This window comes from Primulina eburnea, chromosome 8, assembly GCF_022965805.1.
Source record: "Primulina eburnea isolate SZY01 chromosome 8, ASM2296580v1, whole genome shotgun sequence".
Lineage (NCBI taxonomy): Eukaryota > Viridiplantae > Streptophyta > Magnoliopsida > Lamiales > Gesneriaceae > Primulina > Primulina eburnea.
This window is the reverse complement of record NC_133108.1, coordinates 431,293-450,767: the sequence shown is the minus strand read 5'-3', so window position 1 is coordinate 450,767 and position 19,475 is coordinate 431,293. Positions and strand designations below refer to the sequence as shown.

Genomic DNA, 19,475 nt, shown 5'->3' with positions numbered 1-19,475 from the left:
GGCTTCATCTTCGGTGCTTATAAGCTTCTGGATTCCGAATGAAAAAGGCAAGCCACCTTCTGAAACTTGACATCAGTAACCATTTTGTCAACTTGACTTGCATACTTTTAAAGTCCTTTACAAAATAGTTAATCAGTTTTAGAGATGTTATTTTGAATGTTTTTCACTTGGTTTAGAAAAATATACCGAATATAATCAATATGCTCAATCCGAAAAAATTCATGCATCACACCCATCTAACAATATTGAATGGTGCATTATAATAATATGGACCTTTATGAATGGGTGTTATATAGACTACCATATATATCATAATCAAACATGTTAGATTCACTATCCCATCGAATGGACGGACATATATATTCGTGAAATACCCACATAAAACTAGAATTTAACTTGCTCTTGATAGGAATCTAGCAAGACTAGTCTATAAATTGATATTTAAAACATGCACGTACAAGTGCTCTACAGATTTTTATGACAAAATAAATTCGACAAAGTTGATCACTTTTGAGGCTATCCAAATTAGTGGTGTATAAATCATATTGTTTGGGGTTTGTTATTTTTTATATGCAAAGGACACCATCTAAATACTTGGTAAAAGAGCAAAAGTCAAAGGTACCAGTTACTCCACAAGACGAGTGAATTACAGTTTGTATTATCTGAAGAAAAGTGTCTTGTACCAATTCCCCCCCGCCAACCGCCAAAACATCGTTGATGCTAATGCTATCCAAAACCTATTTTTCGTGCATGGCTAAAACTGTGGCTATTTTGCTTCAACGTCATGTTCTCTTACACAATTCCCAGGTAGAAGATACTTGTAATCTTCAGCCTTTTCCAGTAAATATGTCGGAAGATGAACAGCCGAATATGAATGAGGGATTGGCCCCATTTTCCCGATGATTTCCCGAAATGTGTACTCCTCAGGAAGCATGTCGAACAAGTTAGCCCCTTTGCATATAAGATCTTGAATTCTCTTTGGACTTAGAAAATGTGAGAATTTTACGCGATCGTTGTGGCTATAAGCTTTCATCTTGAAGATAAAATCACTAATATAACGGAAACAGAAGCTACAATGCCAGCCCGAATCAGATAAAAGGTAATCTGTTTGTCGGTAATGCGCATATCTAGTTGTTCCACTTTGGTACCTGTGGACCGAAGCTCTCCAACTCTGAAAATCGTACTGAAATTCGTACGAGTATAAGTAATTCCTCAGCTGAAGATGAAGAATCGGAGGAATTTCATCGCACCATCTAAGAAGATTTATCGTATGGCGACTTGGGATTTCATCAGCATCAGACATTATCAGCAAATCATCGTGCTCTATACCTGCGATTTTTAGAAGTTGGTCGAGTGCCAGTCTCTGGTACGCCTCTTCGACAAAAGGGTTCTCGCCTTTCTTGAATCTCCCACCGATGTAACCATAAGTCAGACGAGGCTCAACAAATTCGAACCGATCCCTGTTTTTGGCAAAGTTGAGAGGTTTCTGTATACCCGTGAAGGTTGAGTTGGATTCAAGAAGTACAAACTGTGTGATGTAAGGATACAACTCTTTCCATCTTATAGTGAGCATGTCTAATTCATTGCTGAACAAGACTGCATCATACACACGCCTCGGGAATTCACGAATCCCCCAACCATGGAGCTTACAAAGAGCCGCCATGGAGACATTTTCATGATAATAGTGGGTTATTGGTTTAAAAGGTTTTGGGGGAGACTGCCATAGAGGGCGTAGAAAATAGGTAATCTTCTGTCCATGTAAATATACGCCAACCATGCCTATTGAGATAAAGAGAAACAAGAAGATAACTGCCTTGAAATAGAGCCTCCCGAGCGAAAATCGGGACTTCGACATCCCTAAAAATGACTGGAAAGCCTGCTGCGTATGAAAACATATAATAATTCCAACAAAAACAATATGAAAACAAACACCACAAAAAGAATTCGATCAATTTTCAAGTCTCGCCATTACATATCGAAAAGGACAGAAGGAATTGTCCAAAATATAATCAGAGACATTCAAAAGACACTTAGAAATCAAGTTTACCTCCAAATCACAAGGAAATAAAGGTAAACCTCGCCGAGAGTTAAGCCCTGCTAATATAATTTCGACCATGGTTCCTGGAAACATGCAGAATGTTCTGAACCATGCAGAAATCTGGAAACCAACAAGGAACCAAATCACTTCACTCGTATCCTCGTACCAAATACTCAAAAACGACCAAAAGTTTCAATCTTTCGATCAATATAAGAAAATAAAACTGTAAATCACAGAGCCAGCGAAGCTAAATTCATCGATCGCACCCCAGTACAGACATCTTCACAAACCCAATAATCTTTTTTGAATAGGTAAACTATAATCGGACAGAGCCCTGTGTGATTTCAAACCCTTCAAGTCTGTTGATTTATCATATCCCGTTTCGAGAAAAAAAAAATCCTCTTCCCCTCCGTGATTACATGCGCATTAAATAAAAAGGAAACGCCGATATCTAGAAAGAAACTCAAAAAAGGGAGAAAGAAGGGTGGTTGGATTGTTGTTGCCTAAAAACAGGCAAATTTCCTCAACAATGCTTTTGCTCTATTTTCCCGCATCGCAAGCGTATTAATTGTCAGCTGCCAATTATTTTGATGGCTTTGAATCTGCACAGTGCTCTCTGTTTATTGGAGAGTGACGAAGAATGAAAGGTGGAAGAATATGAATGAAAGCGCAGCAAACCATTCTGTTTTGAAAAATTTGAGGACCACGTGGTACATACAAGATTTATCTTGTCTCGAAAATATTAATAAAGAGTAAATAAAAAAAAACAAACTAATGATTACGTTGACTTACGTCAACTCATAAACAAACAAATACAAAATAACATACCTACCTTCGATATATATTCGATAACTTTGATTTTAATTATAAAGAATTATTTTATCTTGTCCACGTAAAGCATTATAATCAAATTATCAAGCTTTATGCAAAGACGAAAAGTCATGCACCTTTTGGCCACTAAATTTGTATTTAAAAATTTTATATATACTAGTCACCTACACGTGTGCATAAAATTTATGTGTATAAAATAATATATATTTATCATAATTTTTTTATGTATTATATATTGAATTATTTGTATTGTTTTGGTTAGTTAATTAGGAAATTGCGTACATGGATGATTTTTTAATTAATTTTTTCCAAAAATTAATAGGGTTTCTAGTCTGCATGTGTTTGTACTTGTAGTTTTTTATGCCACGTTTGGTCCGCTGGATTAGTGTAGGATAACACTATTATTCAAACGTTTGGTTCATTTTTTACACCAGTCGGGATAACCAATGGGCCCGTGATTAAGGCACTGTACAAGCTTGAAAATGAATGAATACAATCCCAATTTCGAGAAGGTATTTGTTGTCCATATTTGTACAGTACAACATGAAGCTTCTATTTTTTCCTAAATTACCCTCTGCCCTACTTCACATCGTCGTGGCGCATTTCTCACTTATTTCTCACCGTGGATTGAAAATGCCCGCCCTCGTTCTTCCTGGAGGTTTGCAACTCTCGTCCACTGAACTCAAGCTCGCCCGTGCAAATATTTGCTGAACTCAACACTATCTGCAGGTAAAATATCTGTTCGATGACTTTGTTGTTATAGACCGGACCGACTTAATTCTTTCCCAAATTAATAGACACCCAAATTGTAGGGTTCATTCGTGCATTATTTTTAAAAAATTCATGTACCCGTATAATTTTTTCGTAACCAAATTCGTTAAGGTTCTTCGACCTCAGAAAATGTGTAGTTAACAAACTGTTTTCAGTTAATTAAAATTTTTTTTGTTAACATTTACTTACTATTCTTCTTCTGTGCGACTCAATAATAATGTCTTCTCGTTTGTTGAGTGTTGTCGGAAGATGGACCTGAAACGTAGAAACCTTCTACTGGTTCTATTGGTTCAACAACTGTTGTTTAGAAATTTGTTGATGTTGTGTCTTCTAATTCGACCACGTACGAGAATGATTGTCCATCGTCGTCGATCCACGCGTACTAGACCTGTTTCCTATAGCATGACACAAAGAATCAGTGGTCAATTTAGCCATTTGAATATGATTATTGATGCGGGTGATGTTCAATGCATGTTGAACTTGAGAATGAATCGAAACGCATTTGGAAGGTTGTGCTATCTTTTAATGCATTTAGGAGGACTAGCAGATTCTCGATATGTCCGCGTCCAAGAGAAGGTTGCAATGTTTTTGTCTATATTGGCACACCACAAGAAAAATCGGGTAACCAGTCATGATTACATGCGTAGTGGCCAGACAGTCAGCGCACATTTTCATGAAGTTATGCGCGCGTTGTTGAAGTTGTATACGTTACTTCTTGTGAAGCCTACGCCTGTGGATGCCAATTGTGACAGCGAACCTTGGAAATGGTTTCAGGTATTACGTTGTAAAGACATTGATTTTGTTTAAAAATTGTCCGTCACCCTTTTTTTTAGTGACTATAAGTAATTTTTGACCATTATTTACGTCGTTTCATATCTTTTAAAGGGTTCTCTAGGTGCGTTGGATGGCACGTATATCGGAGTACACGTTCGGGCCACAGATAAAGCCAAATATAGAAACCGAAAGGGAAATGTTGCGGTTAATGTGCTGGGGGTGTGTGATAGAAATATGAACTTCATCTACGCTCTTACTGGATGGGAAGGGTCTGCCGCTGACGCCAGGGTTTTAAGAGATGCATTAAATCGGGATGATGCATTCAAGGTTCCAAGAGGTTGTATGTGAATGAGTTTGTTGTACTTTTTACAGTTGTCTTAACATTTACCATTGCAGCTTCTCTCTTTAACAACAATTTTGTCTTATTCAATCGTTGCGCAGGGTATTATTATCTTTGTGACAATGGATACGCTAATGTCGAGGGTTTTTTGACTCCGTATAGACGAGTACGATATCATAGGGATGCTTGGGGCAACCGTGCGTCTGCACCACAAGATCACAAGGAGTTATTCAATTGGAGGCATTCACAAGCAAGAAATATTATTGAAAGAGCATTCGGTTTGTTGAAAAAGAGATGGGCTATCCTTCAAAGTCCTTCGTTCTACCCCTTGCATGTTCAAAACCAAATAATTCTTGCTTGCATTCTCCTACATAATTTCATTCGTAGTCAAATGCCCGATGATCCTTTGGAGGAACTCGAAGATGAAGTTGGCAGTCCCATGCAGGAGACACAAAATGAGTACATAAGCACTTTTGAGGCGTCGAACGAGTGGGTTAATTGGCGAGATCAGTGCGCAATGTCCATGTGGAACACCCAAAATTAAAAATTCGTTGTTGTAATATTTGTCACTGTTTGTGGATGCACATCTTCAAATTGTTTATCTAAATATGATGTTGTAGTTGTTTGAATAGCAACGACTGAAATTGACGGCTGTTAATGTGAAGCACCTTCTCTATGCTACTCAAATATTATGGAGCTATATTGCACTTACTCAGATAAATTTTATCTATCCATAAAAAAATAATACATAGGTTTCATTTCACTTTGAACCATTTCCACTAATTTTTCAGCATGAAATAAATCATTAATTATTATCGAACTCCATTGAACAATCAAAGCCGAATATATAACTCATTTAATACATATATATATATATATATATATATATATATATATATATATATATATATATATGTAGTTTCATTTATTTTATATATGTTAGTAAATATATGTGTATATATATATATGAGACGGGTTAACACTACCCATATTCACAATAAAAAGCAATACCCTTAGCATAAAAAATAATACTTTTTCATGGATGACCCAAATAAGAGATCTGTCTTACAATTACGACCTGTGAGACGGTCTCACATAAGTTTTTGTCTTTAATAAAAATGATAAAGGCACCATTTATTCCACAGGTCTTAATTATTGGATATAAAATATATGATTATCCAAAAATAGACGTCCTATTCTTCTTCTTTGATAATAATTAGGGTTTGGCTTGATATAAAATTATATATTATATTTTGTTTTTCAAATTTTTACAAAATTAAATATGATACACGCAATGTCATATTAATTTTTTTATGTAAAAATTAAAATTTATTAGGATATGATACTCGTAGATTAATGGTTAGATAAGTTTATTGAGATCATTTAAATTTTTAAATAAATTAGATTTAAGTTGGAGAAAAATGGGAAAAAGATTGAGAGATGTACAAAATTTACTAATAAACTCATCTCAACAAAGTTGGCTAACGTACAAATATATAGAAGGTAAAATTGTAAAGAAAATTTGATATCTAATATCTAATTAAGTTAGTTATAGCATAATGTGCAATTTAGTACAGTAATAATCTCAGAATCTTTGGAAGCTCACAAGCATATTCCATGTCCACACCTGTAATGCCCGAGAATTAATCACTGTTAATCAAGGAATATTGACTTATAATCTAACGTGATTACGAAAGAGCCAACTGAGACACGATTTAAGAGAATGTGCGGCTATTTATTTTGAATTTCAGCATGCGTTGCCGAAGCAACATCGCACCCGTGCTCAGGAAGACACCGCACCCGCGGTGCAATTCCAGTAGGGTAGCAAATTTTGAAAAACTGAGACCGCACCCGCGGTGAGAACAAGACCGCACCCGCGGTCGTCGAATTTCAGAAAATGGAAAGGCCGCCGAAGCATGAGCGCACCTGCGGTCTTGCAGCTACCGCACCCGCGGTGCGACGTGTTTTGCGAAAATTGTGACACCTCATGACATGCATGCAATGATATATATAGGGTAGGATGCCTTCGAAAATTCAGCAGAAATCGAGAAAAGGTCTGAGGGAATTTGCTGAAAATCCTTACGCCTTCTGCGAGAAATTCGTCCATCTGATTTTGAATCCGACTTCGGTATGGAGTTCCTATCTACGTAGGCTACAACTGGACGTAAGTTTTACTACGTTTTGACATGCTTTGAAATTATGATATTGTCAGAATTGAATGGAACTCATATATGATATTATTGACATGTTAGACATCATAGAATCGAAGTCAGATTAAGAAACGGACTGATTATGGAATTGTTATGAATTTTTAGGGTATATTGATTTATACCAGACAGATTTGAATTGTGATTGGATTACGGATTGTATTGGATATGGGTTATGGATTGTAACTGTTATCTGGTGATATGGTATTGACGGGGATACTGAGTTTGTACCGTTATGTCGTTGATTTTGAATTAAATCAAGATTGATCAGATTGTTATTGATTTGAAAGGTATATTGACATGAGATAATTGATATTGTCATTGCCAGACAGATTGTGAGTTCAGGACTTCGACTGAGCCAGAAACCGAAGAAAGAAAGGTATAAGTCAATGTGGTATTGGGAGATCAACTTGAGTCGTATTAGACTTGAGTTTACCTAAATCACATACTTTACTTTATTGCATTGATATTTGCATTGATTTGACTGATGTACTTGTTTTCTTGAATTATAGATAGCAGGTATCAGATGAGTAATCTTGTGACAGAAGTTCCTGATAGTGGTGGAATTACCACGGGAACATTGCACGATGTCTCAAGATAATGATATTAGCGATAGAGCTACAGTCCATGACGGATAGGTCAGGACACCGGATGTTGGTTATATCGAGTAATAGGATTGGAATTCTTCTATTACGGAATTCGATATAGGAACAGCATATTTGGTTATATCGAGTAATAGGAACAGAGTTCCTTCTATTACGGAATTCGATATAGGAACACCACATTTGGAAACCGGGATCCCTAGACTAGGATTGAGTCTAGTCTGAATTGCAGAATTGTAATTATGTTTCAGATTTTGATACATATTACTGTTACCTGATTACATGCTTTATATGTGATTGTATTATTGCATGTTTCGTTGATTTATACTGGGATTTATTCTCACCGGAGTTATCCGGCTGTTGTCTTGTCTAAATGTGTACATGACAACAGGTGGGACAGGATCAGGGTCCAGGAGATGAGGAGAGATTGTGATTAGAGTGGAGGCTCCGGACTTGGATTATGATGTATAATAGGGTTGGAACACTTGACATTAGTTGTTAAACCTTAGTTTAGTTGAATGCATGCAGTACAGGACTTGTATTGTATTTTATACTGATATGTATATGAGTTTGATTTCACTACGTTCCGCATTTTAAAAATAAAAATTTAGACCATGTTTTATAATTGATTAATTAGTCCCAATAATGATTAAGAACTTGATTAGCGTCCGGGTCCCTACAACACCGTTATATTATTCAATCCAGAAATAAATAAAAACGAAAATATCAACTCAATGAAGTTGGCAGCTGAGATACATCTATCGAAGTAAATGTTACACGACTTGGTTAGGTTGACAGCAAAATATATAAGAGAAAACATCGAAATTAATTAGTGTCGATGTTACATATGTGGCACCACCTCTTTTAACCATGTTCCATCTTACCTCTTCTTTTTTTTTTTCCTTTTCCATTTCTTTAATAAAGATAATATTTATGTAAAGAAATTAAAAGCTTATAATTAAGGAAATTTAAAATTTTAATTTCAATATAATCGATTGGATATATACGTAGCGCGTGAACAAAAAACTAGTTTAGATCATATTTTGTGGTGAACCAACTCCAACACGATATGTGACTAGAAGAATTAAGTAGTACTGGTCGTAGCTTTTGGATTTACTCGCAAAATTCTTGATTATAGATTTCACTTTTTGGAAATTATTATTATTATTATTATTATTATTATTTGCTCAACCAAATGACTTTTCCCATCCACAGGAGTTCATCATCAAGTTAGCCTGATTAATGTCTTACCAGCAACATCTGCCACCTAATCAGCATAATTGTTAAATGGTTTTGTTATGACCCACCCGTATTTTATTCGTTTATTTAATAGTTTGTGTATATAAGTCACTTCTTACGTGAGTTACGAGCGAGTCTCGTGTGAGACCGTCTCACGGATTTTAATTTGTGAGACGGGTCAACCCTACCGATATTCACAATAAAAAATAATACTCTTAGCATATAAAGTAATACTTTTTCATGGATGATCCAAATAAGAGGAGATCCGTCTCACAAATACGACCCGTGAGACCGTCTCACACAAGTTTTTGCCTTGAATTAACTGTTTTACAGACGCCGCCCCAGTTCCCAGCTCCGTGTTTCTGAACATATATATATTCACCTTTCCAAGTTTTCAGACTTCACTTCTTCCATATGGTATCTTTTGATGATTTATTGTAACTCCTCGAAAATCTAAAGGTCCACGCGAATCACATGGACACACGTTATTAAATTCCTTGTGTATTTCAATCAATTGTTTTAATTTCATAAATTAATTATGTTGTGCATATTGACATATTTAAAATATAATTTTCTACATGGTTGCATTAAAATGTATTTTTAAAGGTTATTCGAGTTGCGATCGAGGAACGTAGACCGGAGGCTAAAAAAATAGAAAATGTTTTTATTAAATAATTGTTTTTAATTATTTAAAATATGATTGATGCTATTTCTTATTTTTGAAAATAAGAGACTTTGATGTGATTTTATACGCGGTAATAGCCGAGCCCGGTGTACGGTATGGTTTAAGATTTTGTATGATTATTGGCTATTTGGGTAAGTTTAAGTATAGTTTGGATGTTAAGAGTTTCGAGTTATGATTTATAGTATGGTTGGTTATAGATGATGTGCAGTGTTATTGTAGCGGCGTTACGATTAAATTCATGATAAATGGTATATTGATCCAAATGAGGTGAGGTCAATTGGAGTGGTTAGATAAGACATAAGGCTATAACTTTCTTATTTTGAGTTTTGTTCAAATCATTGTGGAAGGTAATCCAAAAGTGTCCCGAAGTGTGTCGTGTAATTCGACGTTCCTCCAGTGACACAGGTTGGGAGATTTAGCATAACTTTTTACTCAGAGCTCCAAATAATCTGAAATTTTGAGGGAGTCAAGATACGACATAGAGCTACAACTTTGTAGTTTACCACTTTTTCTAATTCGGACGGGAAGAGGCGTTTATGAGGCGATCTTTGAAGAAGCTGTGCGCAGAGTACGCTGTGGCAGGACCGATGCAGGAGCGCACCCGCGGTCATGTAAGGACCGCACCCGCGGTCCTAGTGGTTCAGAAAATGATGTTTGGTCGAAGGCTTGGCGCACGCGCGGTCCTTGTGTTGGCGCACGCGCGGTCAAGGTATGGCCGAGATATTTAGTGCTTTTTGGAGTGGTTGGCCATCACTTTACTCATTTCTTCCCCTTCATTTCGACTTTTCTCTCTACCTTATAGGGTTTTCTTCCATTTATTTCATTTCCTATCTTCAATCCAAGCTTCTTTTTGACGATTCGAGTTGAGAGCGACGTTCTCCTTGGTGCTAGGAAGCTTAGGTAAGCTTTTGGTGCGATTCTTTTAAGGTTTTGAGTTAAGAGTTGACTTGGGTTTGTTGTTCTTCTGGATTTATGGATTTATTGTCATGGATTCTTGATTATAGAGTTGATGTTGGTGTTATTTATGGATTATTGTTGTAGGTGGTGACCAAGAGCTAAGTTTGAGGTGTTCTATTGGGTTGTAAGTGGAATTTCATCCCTTGTGCTCACATGATGTTATATGTATTGTGTTTCAAAGGTTTTAATGTGTTATTCCCTTCAATTGATTCATTGTTATGTATTAATTCCATTGCTATGCATATTGGAGGCTTTTATGTCTCATTATTGTTCAAAAGTGAATACAAGAGAAAAGATAGAGTTTCAAAGTGATTGTTAAAGCCAGAGAGAGTTTAAATGTTTCTATTAGATTGATAAATATATAGCCAGAGAATTGCATGCAATTAGTTGATCAACGACCATAGGCTTATATCCCTCAGAGTTATCGGTTTATATCGATTTGGGATATGAGCACCCCAGAGCAGAGTTACTATTGATATCAATCCAACCAGAGTAAAGAGAAATACCATCTCATTTCTATGTTATTGCTATGATATTCATGTTCAGAGTTTATGTTTCAGAGTTGATGGTATTTATGATTTCAAAGCTATGTTTTCAGAGTATATTGTCATTGCTATGTAAGAGTTCTACTTGCTGAGATTTATTCTCATTTCAGTTATTTCATGTGATGCAGATCAGAGTGGCGGCCCGGGACATTGACTGTGGACAGGGGGTCATATGCTTACACCGTTGGAAGGAAGATTTTGGACATGATCATAGGAATGATATTTTGTATTTTGCTTGTCATTTAAATGATCATGTATTGCTATTTTGTAAAGATGTTTAAAGAAATGTATTTTGAAACTCCTTCCATATTTTAAAGAAAAATTTATTTCCGCTGTGTATTTTATTGTTACGGGTCTGGGTGTCACATACGCCGTGACGTAAATTTTATCGGTGTTGGATTTTCAACAAAATTACGAACGTTTTGGTAACATGACTAATAAATTCACAAAATTTATTTAACAAAATATTTTAATTAAGCACTAATGTGCCTAATTAACTTGTTAATGGGCCAATGCTTTTGTTAGTGTGTTAATTAATATTTAAAGTGCAAAAACCCCACAATTCATAACACAATTACACGCCCCACTTCCCCAACAAATCCAAACACTTTTCCTCTCAACGTACACGACACACACACAAGAGTTTCAAGGAAAAAAGTTTCGAAATTTGCAAGGTATTCAAGCCAATGTCCCTTCGTCGTCGTTCTTCCAATCATCAACGAATAATTGCGCGTTAAACACGCAAAGGAACACCATGAATATTTCTTTTCTCATATATCATGTGAGAACCTGAAATTCCAGCAACTAGCAAATTTCAGCATAAGTTAAAAATTCCAGTAGAAGCTAATATTTCAGAAGCTGGTATTTTCCAGCAGACAAAATCCAGCAGGCCGAATCCAGCAGCAGAAGAGCGAATTCCAGCAGACAGTTACTCATTCAGCTATTGAGTTGTAACTGAAGCATTTAACTCGAAATAAAGGATGTTAATGGCAGATTATGGCCATTTATTTGGGAGACTAACAGTCAGAATCTTGCCTATAAATAACACTCTCAAATCTCTGAATTGGTGTTACACAAATATGAGATTATCATTTGAATTTCGATCTAAGGGAGGGTGCTTATTTTCGAGCAGTAGAAACCAGTGGCAAGAACGAGCATATTCCAGACTTCTACCGAAACCTTATTGCAAATTACAGTAAGTGGGCTTATATATAAATATCTTAGAACCCGTTTGATGATTTCTGTTTTAAAGCATGTCTGATTATTGATTACTGGCCTCACCCCTTAGAGGAGAGAACATATAGGGGACTGATATCAGTTTAGCCATGAAATTCACGAATGTGCTCAGTGCTTACTTGTTAAACTTCTGATTTCTGATTACTGAATACTGATTACTGATTACTGATTTATGAATACTGATTCCTGTTCTGAAAGTAAGAGTTTCTGTATATTCTTGAAATACTGTTCTGTATTAAAATGATTTTCGAAAACTGGGAGTTATTCCCGCCCCTGCTTACTGAGTGACAATCATATCACTCACCCACCAAACCCATCTCAGATAAGAGTACTGAAGAAATGTTAGAAGAAGAGGAACAGATCCAGTTCTGGGGCTGGTGAAGAAGACTGTTGTTCTCAGTTTATGTTTATTTTATTCCGCTGCATCTGTTAAGATACTGTAATATTTGGTTTTACATTTCCGCTGTAAAACATCAGTATTCGAGTTGTAACAGACAATTGATTTATTTCGTATTATGAATAAAAGACTGGTTTACGAGATTCTGTACTTCTGAGGCTTGTTGTTTTCGAATGAATATTTGAGAGCAACGCCGGTGTCAACTAACCCCCGTCCCGGGGCGTGACATTGAAGTGGTATCAGAGCAGAACCGGGTTTCATAATCTGGGGAGGAGGAACTAGAAATAATAAGTTCTTATAGACTTCTGAGAATAAGTTCAGAAGGTTACTGAAATAGACTACTGAAAATAAGCTACTGTAATAGACTACTGAAACGAGTTTAAAAAAAAAAAAATTCAGTAGGCCAAAACCAGTAGACGAAACCAGAACCAGTAGATGGAAACCAGTAGCCGAACCCAGAACCAGTAGAAAGAAACCAGTAGGTCTGAATGCAGAAGACTGAGTCAGTAGACTCGGAATGCAGCAGACGATGCTGGAAAAGCAGCAGACTGATTGCAGAAGCATCAGAATTGCAGTAGACAGCGTATTCCAGCAAGCAAATGCAGTAGACCTCGCAAAATGGCATAGAAGTTGAGGTGTTTTTCGCGCAAACTTCAAACGACCATAACTTTTGATCCAGGAGGAATTTTTACCATTAAAAGTAGGCGTTGGTTGGGCTCTCGACGAGGAGAACCTAAGCTAGAACGATAAATCGTTCTAGCACCACCGACGAAGCCCAAAATCCATCGTTTAGATAGGGATATCATCATTTCCGTAAAATGTTCCAAAATTTTGAAGCTTTGAGGAATTTTCATTTCCAAATGGCTTAGTATTTTTGCACCAAACTTGGTACCATTCATATTCTTGATGTGAAAGATTTTTAATAAATTTTTCACGCCATTCTGAGACCGAAAATTTTTGAACTATTTTCTGCTATCGAATGTTATAGGCTTACTGATTCTATTCATTCCAGTACTTGTCTATAAATTAATCCATATTCTTGATATCAATTCTGAACCTTTACCCTCATGTTTTGGATGTAGGATATGGCAGACCAAAATAGCTACGTTAAGAACTTAGAGCGGAAGCTAGAGAAACTAAAGGGGCATAACTACTGCCTAAAGCTGGACAAGGACGAGTTGGAGCGTCGAGCAGAACACTTAGAGGGTGATGTTCAACGTTATGCTCACTATCTGCATGAAGCAGAAGGGAGGAATAGGAAGACTCAAGAGGAGTTTGAAATATCCCAAGAGACTGTGGCAGAATTCATCGAGCTACGTGATACACTAGTTGACAAGATCCAAATACTCAAGGATCAGAACCACCAACTCGTGCACCAACATAATCAGTATAATGCACAGACTGATGCTCAGATTCAAGAGTTGCAAGATACTGTTGAAGTTCTTAGTGACCAGAATGCAGTTCTGCATGGTCATATTGAACATCTCGAAGCAGTAATAGCCAACCATGAAGATGAACCCGAGGAGGATCCCGAAGCAGAAGAAGAGGAAGTTGAAGAGGATCATATGGATTTAGATTTGGGGGAAGTGATAGATTAGAACATTACTAGTATGTGACACTTGTCCCATTTACATTTCTGTTTCATTTTCAAAGTTCATTTGTAATTGCACTTTCTTGATGAATCAATAAAAGATTATTCCTATCCATTGGTTCATATTTAATTTTGGAGCAATTACTCAATCATTGTGATTCTTTTGTTTATTCTCTATTCTGTCATCAACCTTAGAACTTACATAATTGTAGGAAATGGACGGAAGACCAGTGAGAAACAACCGCAACCCTCGCTACAACAACCGTAACAACAACCGCAACGATGAGAATGAACAACAACAACAACAACAGCCACCTGCAGTTGGCCTCAGCCAAGTGGATTTAATGGCTATAGCCACGATTGTGGCAACCACGTTACAAGGGTTAGTGAACCCTAATGCTAACCAGCCACCGCCACCACCTCCAGCTCAGAATGGGACTAAGCAGCACTATGAGGCTCTCCGAAGAGCAAGAGTCCCTAACTTCGATGGAAGCACCGATCCAGAGGTCGGACAGAATTGGATGAAAGAGGTGGAAAATCATCTTAGACTACTTGAGGTTCCCCAAAGGATCAGAGTAGAGGTGATTACACCTTTTCTTGTCGATAAAGCTGCCAAATGGTGGGAAGGAGTCTCACCAGCTATGATAGAGGCGGGACCTATCACTTGGCAAAGGTTCCGAGAGGCATTTCTGAGGCAATACTTTCCGACAGCAGTTCGAGTGCAGAAGCTGTCAGAATTCGAAAGCTTGGTGCAAGAACTAAATATGATAGTGGTGGAGTACTCATCCAAGTTCCACTCATTGGGAACTTACTCCCCAACCATCATGGGAGACGAAGCTTTGAAGATGCATCGCTTCAAGAAGGGATTGAACAGCCGTATTCAATCTGCCATTGCCGTTATCGAGCCCAACAGTTTTGATGAATTGATGGGAGCAGCCATCAGGGCTGAGAATGATATTAAGAGGCGTGAAGGCGAGAACAAACTCAAACGTCCTCCGTCAAGTCAGTACCAACAGGGCCAACAATTCAAAAGACCTAGGTTTTCAAGCAACCAATTTACCAGTGATCCAGCCAAAGGAACCACTTCTTCCCCATCAAGCAAAGAGAGAGTCAAGTGCCAAAATTGTGGATTCACTCACATGGGTGAATGCCGTAAGAATTCGGGAGCTTGTTTCCGTTGTGGAAAGATGGGTCATCGCATTGCTCAATGCCCTTTTCCAGATCCGAGAAATGGTCCAGCAGGCGGAGCAACTCCAAATAAGCCTAAGGAGAACAAGTCAAATGCTCGAGTCTATGCTATAACTCAAGAAGAGGCGGACAACTCAAATGATGTCGTAGCCGGTACCATTCTAATCAATAATATATCTGCTTATGTGTTATTTGATTGTGGTGCTACGCATTCATTCATGTCTAAGAGATTTGCCAAGAGGTTAGGAGCTAAGCCTGATAACTTAGAAGAACCATATAGAGTAGCAACTCCTGCTAATCGAATTTTAGAAACTCGCACTCTATATCGGGATATTAATGTTCTCATAGAAGATCAGAATTTCAAGGCAAACCTGATTCAACTAAACATGGTGGAATTCGACGTGATTCTTGGAATGGATTGGTTAGCCAAGAATCATGCCTTAGTTGATTGTCATGGAAAGACGGTAACCATCCAAGCTCCACACCAAGAGAAAATTTTATTTCATGGCAAGACCAAAGAACGAAAGACTCTCCTTTCTGCTTCTCAAACTTGGACAGCCATGAAGCGTGGAGAAGAAGTTTACCTAGCTATGTTAAGCGAGGTAAAGAAAGAAACCACACTTACTGTGGGGACCCGGACGCTAATCCATTCCTTAATCATCTTTAGGAATATTTAATCATTCATAATAAACAGGGTCTAAATTTTTTTTTTCTAAAATACACAGCGGAAACATAATGTAATTAAATTCAAATTACATAACATACATAATATACAATTATTGTAGGATCTACCATAATTCAACTAGGTTCAACTACATATCAGTACTGAATCCTAAGTTGCTTCTGAAGCCCGGATCTCCACGCTATCTAGTCCAGCCTCATTCTCTTCACGACCCTGATTCTAGCCCACCTGTTGCCATGCACACATACAAACAAGACAACAGCCGGATAACTCCGGTGAGATATAAATATCCCAGTATAAATCATGTATACATGCAATCATATAAATCATATAAGAGCATATAACAAAAATCATATCCTATATCAACATCATGATATAAATCAATAACAAGAATAAATCATATTCTAAACATGTACCCTAATCAGGAACATAATTCAATATCTAGAATAAATCCTATTCTCGGCATGTACCAATATCAGGAACATAAATCAATATCAAGAATAATTCCTATTCTAAACATGTACCAATATCAGGAACATAATCAATCTCAAGAATAACTTCTATTCTAAACATGGACCAACATCTGGAACATGATCAGTATAGAGAATAATTTCTATTCTAAATATGTACCAATATCAGGAACATAAAAGGACATGAACCATATTCAGGAACATAATCAACATCAATCAATATCAATCAATATAACTGTCACTCAAGCTCGTGACTCTACGTTTTAGACTAGACTCAATCCTAGTCTAGGGATCCCGGTTTCCAGATGTGGTATTCCTATATCGAATTCCGTAAAGGATGGAACCATAATCTCTATTACTCGATATAACCAGTGCCCTGGTATTCCTATATCGAATTCCGTAATAGAAGAATTCCAATACCCTTTACTCGATATAACCAAATATGGTGTTCCTATATCGAATTCCGTAATAGATTCCATTACTCGATATAACCAAACATCCAGTGTCCTGACCTAACCGTCAAGGACTGTAGCTCTATCGCCAATATCCTATCTTGAGACATCGTGCAATGTGCCGTGGCGATACCACCACTATCCGGCACTTCTGTCACAAGATAACTCGTCTAATACCTGTCATCTAATATCAAGAGAACAAGTACATCAATCAACTTAATGCAAATATCAATGCAATAAGGTAAAGTATGTGATTTAGGGAAACTCGAGTCAAACCTCCCTCGAGTTGTGCAATCCCAACTCAACATTAATTTATACCTTTATCTTCTCGCTCAGAAGAAGAAGAAGTCCCGACTCTATCTCGGTCCATTCTCAATCTGGAAATGACAATATAAAACAGGCACAATATCAATATCAGTTCTGAACTCAAGACTGTCTCTTTAAATCTGAAACGATATATCGAGAATCATAATATCAATATTCCATTCTCAATTCAACTCTGAATCTGATTAATCTGAATTAACTCAAATCAGCGGCATAACGGCACAATCTCAGTATTCCCGTCAATACCATATCACCAGATATTAATTACAAATCATAACCCATTTCGATACGATTTGTAATCAATCTATAATCCAAATCTATTCAATTTCAATTAATATAATCTGAAAAATCATAACAATTCCAGAATCAATCTGTTTCCTGATCTGACTTCGGTTCTACGATGTCTAACATGTCAAGAACATCATATATGAATTATATCAAATTCCTACAACATCATCTTTTCAAATGATAACCGAACTCAATAAAACTTACGTCCAGTTGTAGCTCTCGTCGAGAGGAGTACGGTACTGTGTCTGGATTTAAATTCTGATAAACGGATCATTCAAAATCCCAATTTAAAGCTTGAAAGAAAACTTGACAAATTCCTTTAAGCTTTCTCGATTCTTCTCTGGACAATTGAAAGAAATTGAAACTTATATATATCACTCAAGCATGGCAAGACAAGTGTCCACTCAAATCCCATTAATTGCACTTTAGTCCCTCAACTTTTCACTATTTGCAAATTGGTCCTCAAAACTCTTTTTAATTCAATTTCAATCCTAAATAATTGCAAACATCTTGTAATATAATTCAACACTCCAAAAGTTTCCAATTATATACTCTCGGATTAAAATAATATCATCTTTATTATCTCGGGCCTTACATTTCTCCCCCTCTAAGATACGATTTCGTCCTCGAAATCACAATCAATCAATTCGTGGAATACAGATAATCATGTCATATCTCAAATCAGATATAAGAAGGAGATATACAAAACTGCAATAAACTCATATCCACGAAATCACTCGTAATAGAATCAACCTCAGAACAATGGCTATACAACATCCGTATATACCAATCACCAGTGCAACAGTTCCATAATAATTTAATATCATCATCTGTTACCAAATCTGTTAATCCCAGTCAAATATATATTCAATCTTCGGTTTCAAATATCAACAGTCATCGTCCGACGTTGGCTTATTAGTCTATGAATTCTGAGCTATCCTCATTTCTTCTGAATCAGTTTCACTTTTCTTATCAGATTTCTGATCTTATCAAATCCAATCTCAGGCATCACCGCAATATCATTCCCATACGAAGGAAATCCGCAGTTCTCATGGTACAATACCTCGACTAAAGCTATTTCGATACTCATTTGATAGCTATTATTGTACAATAATTCACAAGTAACAATGAATCATGTCAATTAGTGCTAAATTCCAGCACTACAGTTCCTGGATATCCTCCAGTGTTTAGATAGTTCGCTCCGACTATCTTTCAATCTATAAATCATAGATGAAAAATCATGATATATACTCAGCCAAAAGTACAAAATCAAACGAAAATCACAGTCTGATAAAATCAATCCTGGCATTTAATACAATCTAACCCCTTTTCTGACATACTTCTTAGTCGTCGGGTCATATTTGTACGTCATCCTGTACAATATAACATGTACAGATTTGAACAATCGTTCAATCATAATCACATCACAACCCCATCTAAAAAAGATTTCAGTAGTGTCATCACACAGTCTATAGAAATGTACTCCCATTTCTATTTAGAAATCAATAATCAAGATAAACAATCTACAAATTCTATCTTTTTGTCTTCATCTGGCAGCGATTTAGACATTTCCATACAAATTCTGTCATAACTGATTTCATCTGTTTATATCAAAACTGTCTATTCGAATTATCACACATTTCCTGTTACCAGAATAGTATCAAATCTACTATTGTGTGCATCTGACAATACCTGTCAATTTCCAATTCGAATATCTAACATAAACAAATCAGCTAATCATATAAAATAAAATATTACCTACCTGGTAATCGGCTCTGACACACTGTTCTAACTATCAAATCAAGTTCTGAACAGTCTGATCAAACTTCTGAACTGTTTATCATCTCAACGGTTCATA

At 36.6% G+C, this 19,475-nt stretch overlaps 2 protein-coding genes across 5 annotated transcripts; one reads left to right on the top strand and one right to left on the bottom strand.

The window, feature by feature from the left end:
• Window positions 1–607: 607 nt before the first annotated feature.
• LOC140838132 (uncharacterized) lies at window positions 608–2,735 on the bottom strand. Of its 3 annotated transcripts, none has more exons than XM_073204212.1 (3): window positions 2,305–2,735; window positions 2,048–2,158; window positions 608–1,879 (listed from the first exon to the last, which is right to left on the bottom strand). In XM_073204212.1, the coding sequence occupies exons 2-3, from the start codon at window positions 2,129–2,131 to the stop codon at window positions 767–769; spliced, it is 1,197 nt and encodes a 398-aa protein (XP_073060313.1). In that variant the 5' UTR covers window positions 2,132–2,158; window positions 2,305–2,735; the 3' UTR covers window positions 608–766. The 3 variants fall into 3 exon arrangements, with proteins under 3 accessions (XP_073060313.1, XP_073060314.1, XP_073060312.1); XM_073204213.1 differs by having other exon boundaries at window positions 608–1,876; window positions 2,305–2,734; XM_073204211.1 differs by having other exon boundaries at window positions 2,048–2,735.
• Window positions 2,736–3,297: 562 nt separating this feature from the next.
• Window positions 3,298–5,475, top strand: LOC140837621 (uncharacterized). Of its 2 annotated transcripts, none has more exons than XM_073203735.1 (4): window positions 3,298–3,598; window positions 3,890–4,414; window positions 4,526–4,751; window positions 4,856–5,475. In XM_073203735.1, the coding sequence occupies exons 2-4, from the start codon at window positions 3,890–3,892 to the stop codon at window positions 5,296–5,298; spliced, it is 1,194 nt and encodes a 397-aa protein (XP_073059836.1). In that variant the 5' UTR covers window positions 3,298–3,598; the 3' UTR covers window positions 5,299–5,475. The 2 variants fall into 2 exon arrangements, with proteins under 2 accessions (XP_073059836.1, XP_073059837.1); XM_073203736.1 differs by having other exon boundaries at window positions 3,878–4,414.
• The last annotated feature ends 14,000 nt before the right edge of the window (window positions 5,476–19,475 follow it).